The 14,790-nt window shown below is 35.2% G+C and overlaps 1 protein-coding gene across 1 annotated transcript in view; it reads left to right on the top strand.

Annotated features, from left to right (window-relative positions):
- The first annotated feature begins 8,953 nt into the window (after nucleotides 1–8,953).
- The window catches only part of LOC134841176 (uncharacterized), a 10,950-nt gene continuing 5,113 nt past the window's right edge, over nucleotides 8,954–14,790 (top strand). The window contains exons 1-2 of the mRNA XM_063856997.1: nucleotides 8,954–9,049; nucleotides 11,574–11,745. Coding sequence (XP_063713067.1) covers nucleotides 8,954–9,049; nucleotides 11,574–11,745 — 268 coding nt within the window. The remainder of the gene's footprint in view (nucleotides 9,050–11,573; nucleotides 11,746–14,790) is intronic.

Below are 14,790 nucleotides of genomic sequence, written 5' to 3' on the forward strand. Positions count from 1 at the left end.
CTAGGTGTTGAAATCGGCAAAAAAAAAATAACCAATTCATATCTGAATTGCTCTGAAAGTTTGTTCAACCCTGGTTTTTGAAAATGTAGCGCAGGGCAAAGGAGTACAATTAAGTTTGGCAAGATTTGGGCAAATTCGAAGATCATATACTATTTCTTCCAGAAGTGAATGACTAACATCTTCGTGACATTTCATTTGTCGAAACTGTCTATTTATCAGTGTCTTTGAATGTCGAGCACCCAAACTTTGAGTCGAATCATGAGAAGTCTTTCGAAGTTTGAAGTCTAGGAATAGATACTTCTGGAAATGGAATAAGCCTGTCTTCGTGTCTTCGTTTGTTTTTGGCTGAGTATAAATTAAGGTAGCCAGTCAATAAGCAGAATGGTCTAAGAGCAGAATGGGTCCAAGAGCAGAAAAACAGAAAAATATCAAATTTTATAAGCCTATGGGTAAGTTAAGTATAAGAATTGTCAATATTACCAAAAAGCAATAGTTTATGCATAATTTGAACAATTTAATCCAGATTTGTTTTTAAATTCTGCTTGGAAAAACTTGATTAAGTTATTCAGTTCATGCATATTTTTTTCGTTTTCTTGGTATTATTGACGATTATAATACTTGTTTTATCAATTAGCCCGTATTAATCAACAAAAGTTAATATTTTTCTGTTTTTCTGCTCTTGGACCCATTCTCCTCTTGGACCATTCAACTTTTTGCTCCACCTCCATAAATTAAGTATCTTGAGTTTCTATTATTGTGAATCACAAATGAAAGCGGTGATCTTGTTGTACCGATTTTTGGAAGTAAATAGCGTAATATTTCTGGCCACAACTGCTTAACTCAGAGATATCATATCTGATGCAGATCTGAAGCAGTTCTCAGCAGCCTTAAAATAGATAAAGCCCAGTTCTGACTCAGGTCTGGAAAATACCTGGCTTTATCCAGTTCAGGTATGAATTCACCAAAGATCTGCAGCACGGGTTGTGCTAGGCTAGTTTTTTCCCCAAAGATTTCTAGTTTTTAACTAGATAGTTATGAACGGAATTTTTCACACCATCTGAAAGAAATTGACGTCCTGAGCTTGACTTTAAAAATGTATTTCAGATGTGATAATGTTTGAAAACTTATGGGCATTTGAAATTGTCAACTTGGGTTAATTAGGAGGCGACCGCTCGACTAGCAAAAAGCTCGACTAGCATAAAAAGTAAAAAACATCAAAATGTAACGATAGTTTAAAGTAGTTTAAATCACTCGTTCAAGTTGAAATCGTTTATCTGAAAAGGACAATTAGAATTTGCGGATTGCGCCAATCTAAAATTATATCTTTATCCATAGGGGGTTATGCAATTTCCCGCTTTTTAGGGTTATGCAAGTCCAGCTTTTTGGAGCCCCGCTATTTGGCATTGTGGATTGAATAGATCCGAAACATTTTCTAGCCATCTTTTGAACGCTTTTTTGATTTTCACGGGTTTTAAGAATGGCTGCCGTAAAACAGTTTTCAAGAAAAGAGGATATCCTCCTTTTGTAAACCTCACCGCCAGGTTTGAAAGGTTCAGGGGGAGGGGAGGGGAGGGGAGGAGAGGGGAGGGGGAGCGGATCTCTTTAACTATTGCCCTTTTTGCAAATGTTACCATGCATAAATTCTCATCTGCGTAACCTTTCATTTATTTCTTTATAATGGGGGGCTTTCGTTATGAGGTACCTAGGGGATAATAGTTTAAGAGATCCGAGTTTTTTTGCAAGTAAACCGCTTCTGTCCCCGTGTTAACTTTTTTTTTTACAAGTTAGACTATTTATGATAATCGATTTAGCGCCAAAATTATCGAACCGAGCGATAGTTTTTTTGCTATTAGCTAGTCAAGGCGATTTAATACGGCTTAATGGTTGTTCCAAATTGAATTTAGGCAAGCTATTTTGTCTAAGTAATAAAAAAAGCAGGCTATTTTGCCTAAGTAATAAGTAATCAGTAAAAAGCAAGCTATTTTGTCTAAGTAATAAGTATTTTAAACCTAAGTAATACGTTAAGAGGGGTGAAAGACATCACTTTGGACTGTACATAGCGCAATGGGGAAGTTTTGAAACATAATCTCAAAAGCGCAAAAAATGCGCAAACATAGCGCAAAAAAATGCTTTGATAATTTTTTGCGCTACTGCGGAGCGATCAAAAACCTTGTTTATTTTTTTGTCGATTTTCATCTATAAATTTTATGTGTTTTGAATTAAACAATGGTATTCAGTCTAGTGCACGAAGCACAATACTTCCACTAAAATATTTGAAACGTTTTTCTATCTGAACAACCATGCATCTGATAAATCATGCAAAAAAATCGTAAAATATATATTTGATCGTAAAATATATGGCTTGAAAAAAAATTCAACACAAGTCGATCTCTGCGGGAGTACTTCAAAATGCTCTATTAAAGTTATCATTGACACAAAAAAAATAGAATAAAATTTTAAAGGGTATGAGTTTCGAAGTGTAATGGCAACTTTTCTTACATCAATTGACCTGACCATGTTTGTCCCCTCAAACTAGTTGTCCCATTTTAAGCGTGTAGCTTTTGATGAAAAATTTGCAAAATACATTGGACTATGAAAATGCTGGTAAAAAATTAAATAGTTTTTCTCCTCATCATTTTAAGTCCACAATTGGAAAAATAAAACGAGATTATAATTTTTTCTTAATTCATTTTAGTCGATTATTTTATTTCAGTGCTATCGAAGCTTGTTCAGATCAAAATGCCGTGAAAAATCATTAAATTGCAAAAACATGCGTGAACAAAAAATACTCCAACTCAATGATATACTTTATCAAAACCTGACAGATTTTTGCTGCGTATTGGAAACAAAATCTGTTCAAAAACGCAAATATTCGTGTAGGGAGAAACGACACGTTAAAAAAACACGTTTTGAAAGCACCCTGTAATTTTTTGAAGTGTTTGAGAATCCCAGTTGCCTTCAAGTTTGTCATCGAAAACCTTAGGCTCAGCTGACCACTGCACAGAAAGATAACAATAAGTACAAATACAGGAAATGACTGTAACAAGACTGATCGTATCAGGGCAAAACCCTGAATTCTCTGACTACCGTGTAATTGTCTCGAATTGTTTTTCGTAAAACAATTATTGGCAGAGCTTTTTGGCTGATAATATCAAATTTTAAGTGTTACAATCTGAGTCAAGAAAGGAGTTTATAAAAACAATTAGATGCCTCATTTCAATTTTGTAGTGCATAAAGTGTGAATTATAAACTCTCCAGTTTAAACAGAACTGTGGCTGGTTACTATAATGATGCGCACACCGGTCTGGAGCTATGCAGATCAAGCAATCGATCCCCTTTGTAAAACTGAACCAGAAATTTGTAAGAGACCAGAAGTTTGTAAAACTGATCTGAATAAGAAAACCACCCCGGGCATATATTTTTGAATTATCTGGCTGAAGCTTGTTATTAACTTAAATTGTTTTGAAAACGTAATTGATTTTGTTTGAATTCCTCAATTTGATTTTTATCAATGTATCTATTCTATAAATGGTATGCGAGTAAGTTTTTAAGTTTATATAAACTGCTTTTATTTATTTCAGTGTGTGCATTCTTTCGTTCTTGTTTGCGTATTTACAAGTTGACGTAGAAAAAGTTGATTATTTAGAAGGTATTTTCTGTAAATTTCGATGAAAACTATCTTTTCAAATTGTTGAAATATATTTTTTGTCATTCTTAGTGTTTTGGAAACTGACTCAGAGTTGCAGTTGAAAAGTTGTGATAAAAAATAGAAATTAAACAACGTTCTATTCTGAAGTCAAAAGATAAAGCTAGGTGTTGAAATCGGCAAAAAAAAAAATAACCAATTCATATCTGAATTGCTCTGAAAGTTTGTTCAACCCTGGTTTTTGAAAATGTAGCGCAGGGCAAAGGAGTACAATTAAGTTTGGCAAGATTTGGGCAAATTCGAAGATCATATACTATTTCTTCCAGAAGTGAATGACTAACATCTTCGTGACATTTCATTTGTCGAAACTGTCTATTTATCAGTGTCTTTGAATGTCGAGCACCCAAACTTTGAGTCGAATCATGAGAAGTCTTTCGAAGTTTGAAGTCTAGGAATAGATACTTCTGGAAATGGAATAAGCCTGTCTTCGTGTCTTCGTTTGTTTTTGGCTGAGTATAAATTAAGGTAGCCAGTCAATAAGCAGAATGGTCTAAGAGCAGAATGGGTCCAAGAGCAGAAAAACAGAAAAATATCAAATTTTATAAGCCTATGGGTAAGTTAAGTATAAGAATTGTCAATATTACCAAAAAGCAATAGTTTATGCATAATTTGAACAATTTAATCCAGATTTGTTTTTAAATTCTGCTTGGAAAAACTTGATTAAGTTATTCAGTTCATGCATATTTTTTTCGTTTTCTTGGTATTATTGACGATTATAATACTTGTTTTATCAATTAGCCCGTATTAATCAACAAAAGTTAATATTTTTCTGTTTTTCTGCTCTTGGACCCATTCTCCTCTTGGACCATTCAACTTTTTGCTCCACCTCCATAAATTAAGTATCTTGAGTTTCTATTATTGTGAATCACAAATGAAAGCGGTGATCTTGTTGTACCGATTTTTGGAAGTAAATAGCGTAATATTTCTGGCCACAACTGCTTAACTCAGAGATATCATATCTGATGCAGATCTGAAGCAGTTCTCAGCAGCCTTAAAATAGATAAAGCCCAGTTCTGACTCAGGTCTGGAAAATACCTGGCTTTATCCAGTTCAGGTATGAATTCACCAAAGATCTGCAGCACGGGTTGTGCTAGGCTAGTTTTTTCCCCAAAGATTTCTAGTTTTTAACTAGATAGTTATGAACGGAATTTTTCACACCATCTGAAAGAAATTGACGTCCTGAGCTTGACTTTAAAAATGTATTTCAGATGTGATAATGTTTGAAAACTTATGGGCATTTGAAATTGTCAACTTGGGTTAATTAGGAGGCGACCGCTCGACTAGCAAAAAGCTCGACTAGCATAAAAAGTAAAAAACATCAAAATGTAACGATAGTTTAAAGTAGTTTAAATCACTCGTTCAAGTTGAAATCGTTTATCTGAAAAGGACAATTAGAATTTGCGGATTGCGCCAATCTAAAATTATATCTTTATCCATAGGGGGTTATGCAATTTCCCGCTTTTTAGGGTTATGCAAGTCCAGCTTTTTGGAGCCCCGCTATTTGGCATTGTGGATTGAATAGATCCGAAACATTTTCTAGCCATCTTTTGAACGCTTTTTTGATTTTCACGGGTTTTAAGAATGGCTGCCGTAAAACAGTTTTCAAGAAAAGAGGATATCCTCCTTTTGTAAACCTCACCGCCAGGTTTGAAAGGTTCAGGGGGAGGGGAGGGGAGGGGAGGAGAGGGGAGGGGGAGCGGATCTCTTTAACTATTGCCCTTTTTGCAAATGTTACCATGCATAAATTCTCATCTGCGTAACCTTTCATTTATTTCTTTATAATGGGGGGCTTTCGTTATGAGGTACCTAGGGGATAATAGTTTAAGAGATCCGAGTTTTTTTGCAAGTAAACCGCTTCTGTCCCCGTGTTAACTTTTTTTTTTACAAGTTAGACTATTTATGATAATCGATTTAGCGCCAAAATTATCGAACCGAGCGATAGTTTTTTTGCTATTAGCTAGTCAAGGCGATTTAATACGGCTTAATGGTTGTTCCAAATTGAATTTAGGCAAGCTATTTTGTCTAAGTAATAAAAAAAGCAGGCTATTTTGCCTAAGTAATAAGTAATCAGTAAAAAGCAAGCTATTTTGTCTAAGTAATAAGTATTTTAAACCTAAGTAATACGTTAAGAGGGGTGAAAGACATCACTTTGGACTGTACATAGCGCAATGGGGAAGTTTTGAAACATAATCTCAAAAGCGCAAAAAATGCGCAAACATAGCGCAAAAAAATGCTTTGATAATTTTTTGCGCTACTGCGGAGCGATCAAAAACCTTGTTTATTTTTTTGTCGATTTTCATCTATAAATTTTATGTGTTTTGAATTAAACAATGGTATTCAGTCTAGTGCACGAAGCACAATACTTCCACTAAAATATTTGAAACGTTTTTCTATCTGAACAACCATGCATCTGATAAATCATGCAAAAAAATCGTAAAATATATATTTGATCGTAAAATATATGGCTTGAAAAAAAATTCAACACAAGTCGATCTCTGCGGGAGTACTTCAAAATGCTCTATTAAAGTTATCATTGACACAAAAAAATAGAATAAAATTTTAAAGGGTATGAGTTTCGAAGTGTAATGGCAACTTTTCTTACATCAATTGACCTGACCATGTTTGTCCCCTCAAACTAGTTGTCCCATTTTAAGCGTGTAGCTTTTGATGAAAAATTTGCAAAATACATTGGACTATGAAAATGCTGGTAAAAAATTAAATAGTTTTTCTCCTCATCATTTTAAGTCCACAATTGGAAAAATAAAACGAGATTATAATTTTTTCTTAATTCATTTTAGTCGATTATTTTATTTCAGTGCTATCGAAGCTTGTTCAGATCAAAATGCCGTGAAAAATCATTAAATTGCAAAAACATGCGTGAACAAAAAATACTCCAACTCAATGATATACTTTATCAAAACCTGACAGATTTTTGCTGCGTATTGGAAACAAAATCTGTTCAAAAACGCAAATATTCGTGTAGGGAGAAACGACACGTTAAAAAAACACGTTTTGAAAGCACCCTGTAATTTTTTGAAGTGTTTGAGAATCCCAGTTGCCTTCAAGTTTGTCATCGAAAACCTTAGGCTCAGCTGACCACTGCACAGAAAGATAACAATAAGTACAAATACAGGAAATGACTGTAACAAGACTGATCGTATCAGGGCAAAACCCTGAATTCTCTGACTACCGTGTAATTGTCTCGAATTGTTTTTCGTAAAACAATTATTGGCAGAGCTTTTTGGCTGATAATATCAAATTTTAAGTGTTACAATCTGAGTCAAGAAAGGAGTTTATAAAAACAATTAGATGCCTCATTTCAATTTTGTAGTGCATAAAGTGTGAATTATAAACTCTCCAGTTTAAACAGAACTGTGGCTGGTTACTATAATGATGCGCACACCGGTCTGGAGCTATGCAGATCAAGCAATCGATCCCCTTTGTAAAACTGAACCAGAAATTTGTAAGAGACCAGAAGTTTGTAAAACTGATCTGAATAAGAAAACCACCCCGGGCATATATGTTCCTCGCGTTCTTCGAAAGTCGTAAAAAGAATCGATAATAATACAAGAATTTGTAGAACAAACAAGATTTCGTCCCAGATTGTTTCTGAATAAAAGCATCAAGCTCAGATATGATTGAATGGCCAATTCAACTTTCGTTTGTTACAACAGCTCACATGATTGCCAGTGCATTAGTTGACACGGGTTGTGAGAAATTAATAAAGGATCAGTTAATCACAAATAAACAAATAATTTATCCAATTAATTGTTTTCCACATTTTCCGTAAAAATTTTTGAAATTAATAATACTAGGACTATTTCTTGCTAATTCATTTTGACGATGATTTTTCTCCTCAGTTTCTGAAACAAACAGTAAGCAAGTATCAGTCTGTGCCTTAGCTAAATGAGTTTTACGGAAACACTGATACTTAGTATTTTTGTTTCGACAATTGAAAATGGGGAGGAATTTTGTATTCGGGTGTGTTTTAATTTTTTCTTTTTTATTTCAACACAAAATCAGATACAATAAGTAATTCTCGAAATGGGAGGAGTGTCTATCATTCTAAAGCTTTTTTATTTGTGATTCGAACGACTTTAAATAAAATTTCAAAAAAATTGTCCATTGTCGAAAAAACCAGGTTTGATATTTTTGAGGTTTAGTCTAATTTCGACTAAGTAATGCGATGGATTAACGCTCGTTATTTTGAAATTAACGCATTCAAAATAACATTTTCAGGATAAAAAACTTACAAAAACTTGGATTTTTTTTTTCAATTTTTTGTTCATTTTTGGAGAAAAACTTGTCGATCTTTTCTAATTTATAAATTTATTATGCAATTGCATAGCTCTCGAATCACAATACCCACTAAATTCGACATTAACATAAATTTTTTTTCTTTGTGTGTTTGGCAGATTCTTTGGTACTTGCACAGCAATCGGCCATCCTTGTTAGTGTTCTGGCTTCAGTTCTTTCTAAGACTTTTTACTCATTCACCGCATCTATCGCTATCCTCTTTCCAGTGTCTGGGTCAGATTTCGACGACAGTGGCTGCTTATATCTGGGTGAAAGATTATCTTGCACTGTTTTTGATGTCTAATAAGACCCCAAAAGCAGTGCAAAAGCAGTGCAGAAAAAGGATGGCGCCCTCTTAAATTGATGGCCAACAACATCTGCCCGATCGATATTTTTCAGGTCTGCTTCTAGTACACTGGAATGCTTAGCACATCCGTACGCTTGTCTAGATAAGAAGCAGCTGGCTGCGCCATGGCAAAAAGTCGACTTAAACCAGAGGCAAAATTTCAAAAAAAAATATTGTTGCCTTAAACTTAACAAGTTTGCTCGTATCAGATCAAAGCCTTGAATGTTCCGACTGCCCAATAACTGGCCTCGAAATATTTTTGGTATAATAAATTTTAGTCTAATATTATCAAAGTGTTAAAAACCGAGTCTCGCTTATAGAATTAATACGACCAATTCGCTTGCCTCAATTCATTTTGGACCAATTATGAGTGTGGATAAGTTGCCGCATAAACAATTCGCGCATTGAAACAAACTATCAAAGCGTCATTCATTTCAGCAGCAAAGCTGCACTTAGTCTAAAGCAAACATACTCGTTTGGCAATCAAAACATTGCCGGATCGATGCCCATACGCAGTCAACTTTTCTAAACTTGGTCTGATTAAAAACACCACCCACGCATATATATTCCTCGCTTTCTTCAAAAGTCGGAGCAATAAGTGATATATGTACAGGAATTTGTCGTGTAGAGTGATAGATGATTCGGGATCAACTCATAATAAAGCGTTAAACTCAGATAGTACAGAAGGAGCAGGTCAAATTGTTTGAAAAAACGACACAAATGAAAGTCCATACACAAGTTCAGCATAAACTTTTCGGGAATGTCTTGAAAAATTTTTAACAATAACAATAAGGTTATGATTTGGGTTGTTATAAGAAAACTTTCAAATCTTTTTGTTTTGGTTAGGATAGTTTTTGTACACAAAAAAAATCAAGAACAAAACGTCTTACATCACGTGAGATTTTAATTGCGTAAGTCCAGATGAGGGAACCAAAGGTGCTAACATTAGGATGCTACTCTTGGGAATATTTTGTAGAACCAATATTTGGCGAGTCATTTTTGGCAACAAATAAAATTTTGTTCCAAAAATCGGGAGAAATTTTGAAATCACGCGCGTTTTTCAAGTCAGATAAGGCCAATGCTGGGTGACCACATGATGATTGTTTAATGACCCGGATATCTGTTGCATCATGATTATCTTTTTGAGCACTAGTTATTGGTAATAATTTTCTTAATCAGCCCTATTTTTCTGCTCAATGGGAAATTTATTGAGGATGGCTCGCTCAAGTTTTCGTTCTACCAACTAGTGTCATGAAATGTCTTTGTCAAAGACATTTTGAAGCAAAAAAATTGGACAATTCTTCAAAAACGGTTTTGATCAGCATCGATGGAGTTCCAAAAGTCAGTCATAGGCCCTTTTTTCTTTGAATTTCGACGGTTCAAGATTGCCATCCATACAGAAATAATGCTTCTTTTGTTTTTAAATTGATTTCTTTTTTGTACTTTGGCGTAAAACAAAACAACCTATTGAAAAAAGCATTTTTGTGTTTCTATTCAACAAAGCCAATATGTTTGATTTTATTATGTTTTGCGGATATTTGAATGCGTTTTGTTCTGTGATTTGGGCCAAAACGGAGACCCTTTGTCTCTTGCTTTTTAACAAAATTCCTACCCCATTCTATGAAAGAGAGAAGACAAAAAATGCGCCCTTCTTCAAATTGGAATCAACGCTTCGGAAATGAAGAGGCCAAATTTTGTTCCAATTAATGCTTTTAATATTCACAAAAGGTTTTTGTAGCTGGGAACTAACTCCCATTGATAAGTCATTTTCTTAACAGTTTTTTAGCGACTATAGAGCCGTTTTGATTTATTTCGGAGCTTTCTTGAACTTTTTCAGCCGTTTTAGAACCAATGGAAACCTTTTCTTTTCCAACGATTTTTTTTCATAAGCTTAGGCAACAATTTTCATAAATTAGTGGTTCTATTTGAATTCACTCTATCTTATTTTCTAACCGCTTCACTTGAGCATCAACTGGCGTAAATAGCTTGAGTCCTACCAAGCTTACATTACTAGAAAGAGCGGGAAAAAAAAACAACCTTGAAATTCGCAACATTTCCTGTAAACGCCACAAACCAACAAATTCTAATTTCTAACATATTCTAATTTCCTTGCGCATTTTTGAAATGCGCTGTAATTCATCTTACTATCACCAACCAATTATAGAAAAACTGGAATTTTAATGATCCCAGAAAAGCTGAATTTACCGTTTCGGTTTTAAGTTTTAATGAATTTTAATTGTTAGAAATTTTTATCATTATCGTTAATAATACATCAGAACAGAATCATTCAATTTTCATCATAAAATATGTATCAATTTCTCATGAAACAGTCTTCGCTTATTCGCATAGTGGTCGAGATTCTGCTCAGCATCTGTGCTCTGGATTGTTGGCGAAAGTTCCGAACGTCCACCCGATTCCAGAGATCACGTGATCTGAGCGCATTACATCACCTGTACCTGGTGTATTACCTGATGATTTTCCTCATGTTTGCCCATCACCCGATTATACGATTCTTTTTCGACTTGGGAATGATCGAGGGAAGGAAAATCATCAACCGTTCAAGAAACATAATTGGCAGTTTAAAAAATAACTTTACTGAACCATGAATAAATTGACGCAAAATTTGATGTATAAAAAGGAAAACAAATATTGCTAAAAGGATGTGATTTTTTGTCGAGCTTGGGTTTTTGTTGAGCTTGGGTTTTTTTAGCTCAACCAAATAGATTTCTTGAAGTTTCCTAAAACACTAAGAAGACCGTGTTCTGCTGAAATGTAAGTCACAGGCAATTTTTTCATAAAACAATGCAAAGGTGCCAATTTTTGGCACTTTTTGGAAGATTTTTTGCGCGTTTCAGCAAAACTTTTGAATTGTTCGACTAAAAATATATGTCGAAAAAAATACAGAAACCAAAGCCGACAATTTTTCTAGGCAGTCAGTTTTTAAGTGGCAAAATACAAGATTCCTAATCACGTTTGCTGTAAGTTTGTTTCTCGGCTCAAACGCAGTTCAAACTTGATTAATCTCAAAGTTCTTAATTAATGACGGCATCAATAAATGTTTTGAAAGAAATTATCTTCTAACATGTTTAAAAAGTTTTACTAAAAATTGTTAAAACTTTTTTCAAATTAAAAAAATAGTGCTTTTTTTGCCTGCTCTGCTTTTGTAGAAGTATTTCAAAAATTGTAAAGCGTACGGATGATGATGATGGCGATTGTGATTGACAGAACCCGTGTCTGTACGTGAAGCCAACAGTGTTCACAGTCTGTTCAATCATCCTCTACTTCCACCTGATAGCGGCCATAGACTGGCTGGAACTGGCCTGCAATGGCTACCAGCTGGTGGAGGTGGACCAGAGACCGGTCATGCGGGTTCTCATCGCCATGTCACTCGTGGAGGGTGAGACAAGTTAAAAGAATCTACCGCAGACAAGTTAACCGCGACCGGCGAGACCGATGAAAATTTTACCGGGACCTAAAATAATTGCTTCATTCACCATTTACCGAATCACATGCACCTGCGACCGACGACCTTTTTCCATAAAAACGGCCAAAGCAACCGAGGAAAACTTATCCGCGTTCCTTTAACTGAACAATTTTTTATCAGCGACTGGTGCCACAGAAAAGAATTTATCCGGAACCGCCGCGAGTAAGGAAAAGTTATTAGCGACCGTGCGACCGAGGAAAAATTATCCGCGACCGACTCAACCGAGGAAAAGTTATCCGCGGCCCGTACGACTGAAAAAACTTAATCCGTGACCGGCGCCGCGTAAGAAAATTTATCCGCAACTAGCGCGCCAAGGCAAAAATATCCGCGAAAGGCGCCAATGAAGAGAAGATATCAGCAACCGGTACCGCAGAATAAAAGTAATCTGCGACCGGTGCCACCGAAGAAAAATTAAGTGCAATCGGTGCGACCGAAGAAAATTTCACCGGGACCTGCTCGACCGAATCAAATGCTTCTGCGACTGATTCCCATGACGCTAAGTTTTCAGCATCAATTTAATTTTTTTTAAAACTAGATAATTTCCTGTTTCCTTGTTTTCTGCTTCCGGCGCGACTGAGGAAAAGGTATCCGCGACCGGCGCCGCACAAGAAAAATGATCTGCGGTCCGTACAACTGAGAAAACTTTATCCGCAACCGGCGTCACAGAGAAGAAATTATCCGCAAACGCCGCGAATGAGCAAAAGCTACTCGCGACCAGTGCCAAAGAAGAGAAGATATCCGCAACCGGTATTGCAGGTGGAAAAGCGTACTTAACTTTTGTTCGATTGTCAAGAAAAATTGCACGCTGTCCAATTGTAATGAAAACTGGCAAGTTTTTTATTGACTAATTTGTTATTGACTACGATTCCGCCACTTGCAAAGAATTACCTGTATATTTACCCTTGTTGATTCATAGTTTCCGTTTGTTACGAAGTTGGCATGCACTGTAAACGTGTTGTTTGGCCCATAAACTTTGGATTCGGAATTTTTCTATAACTTCAGGCATAAGTTGAAAAGGTTGAGAAAATTGTTCCGTGCAGCAAGTTTTCTCATTTTTCCGCTCTCTCGCATTTCTATTTCCAGAGTTGTTATTGTATCTCGACCAAAAACCTAAGGTTTTTGATGAAGACTAAGAAAACCAAATCTGTTTGAAATATTTGATTTATTCACCAAACAAAGTTTCAAAACTCAGTATCAACGCTAATTTGGTTTTTCAGCATTCACATTTGTTTATTCACCAAACAAATTCGCATGTCATAATATATATGCTACAACAGTTTTTCAGTATTGAATTTAAGATGAGAGCAAATATCGAAATCTGGATCAAAATTGGTCAATGAAGGCCTCTTTTTTTCTACGGAGATGAATGAGCCCAATTTTTAGGGAAAAAAGCCGAATGAGACCAGTTATCAGCAACAAGAGCTGAATGAGCCCATTTTTTAGCGAATAGCGCCCAATTGTTGGTCTTCGTTTTTCCAGTATGGGACTGAATAAGCCATGGGACAATGTTTCAGAAAGGAACAACTACTTTTTTCAATTGACTACTTTTTTCAATAGAAACTAATTGAGAAAGTGAACATGAATGCCTCGAACTGTTGACGCCATTTTCATGATTTGGTGCTCCATAAATAGTTTAATTTGGGCAGAGGAAAACGCCATTTTTTTCAGTTTTTAATGTCTAGTGTGTATGCAGCTTTTTGATCCTAAGAAAGCATAACAGTCTGGTCCAATTTTCGATTGACTTTTTTAAAACCGTATGATTCAGAGCCTAACCATTGATTTTCGACTGTCCTGTCAAAAGAAAAACTGGAAAAAAATAGTATATTTCATTATCAAACCGTGAATAAATTATATATTTGTTTTAATTATATATTTGTCATATTGTATCTAATGACAGAACTGAATGTCGTCAAACTGACGGCTTATAGAAACCTGTTGAAAAAAGTTTGATTTTTTTGGATCAACACGAAAAATTCAATACATTTTTAAGTCATGAACATGAATAATAATAATTTAGGTTTCTGCAGGGCGCAGAGAATCTATGAAAGACTACCAGGCCTCTGCCAAAGCATATAGTCAGTTTCTATTTTTTCCCATACTCCAGACTGATTTTTTTGTTGAAGAACTTTTTTTGCAACTCATGGCCGTTTTTTTTGCGTCTAACTTTTCGCGTGCTTATACTATTGCAGCCGAAATTGGCCAGGCTGCGGTAGACTTGAAGCTAGAGTTCAAGTGAGAGCTCGTTCTCGCATTTTACATCGCCATATTTGGGGATTTCATTACACCATCTGGCGCTTTACACTGTATTTTAAAAAAATTCAAACTATTTTATTCTCAATTAAATATTTTATTCTCAAAAACAGAAATTGTTTATCGGTAAGATTCGTACGAGCCAGCGCATCAAAAACTCTTTTGCAAATTGCAATCATCACACTATTTCTACCAACTACAAAGCCCAGTTTGAATTGTAATTATTCCGAATTTTGATGAAGGTGAAGAAATATTTGTGCTCGGGGTGTTTTTTTCTTCAGACACATTCCGATTTTTTGACTAGCCATGTTTGAAGGAATTTTTATACCATCTGACAGATGCCCTGGGCTCAACGTTAAAAGGAAAAGATTGTTGTTTTCACTGTGATTGTTTTCCACCAAGTTACTTGTTTCACTTTGCTGCTATTCTGATGAAAACAATTCTAAATGAAAATCAAAATTCTTTTATAAATCATTTCATTTTGAGCTGAACCAAACAATTTTCGCTTAGTAATACGTTATCTGACTTAGAACATTGAAATTTGCATTAAAGGTAATTTGTGGGGGTCGGGGTGGGGGTGATGGTGTGGGGGGGGGGGGGCTAAAATTATGAAATTCAAACTCTAAATAAGCTTCATTTTTTTTCATTTCCTAAAAAATTTGAATAAACTTTCTGAATCAAAAATTTTTGATCGACTTTAAAGGTCAT

Source organism: Symsagittifera roscoffensis, chromosome 3 (assembly GCF_963678635.1).
Source record: "Symsagittifera roscoffensis chromosome 3, txSymRosc1.1, whole genome shotgun sequence".
Lineage (NCBI taxonomy): Eukaryota > Metazoa > Xenacoelomorpha > Acoela > Convolutidae > Symsagittifera > Symsagittifera roscoffensis.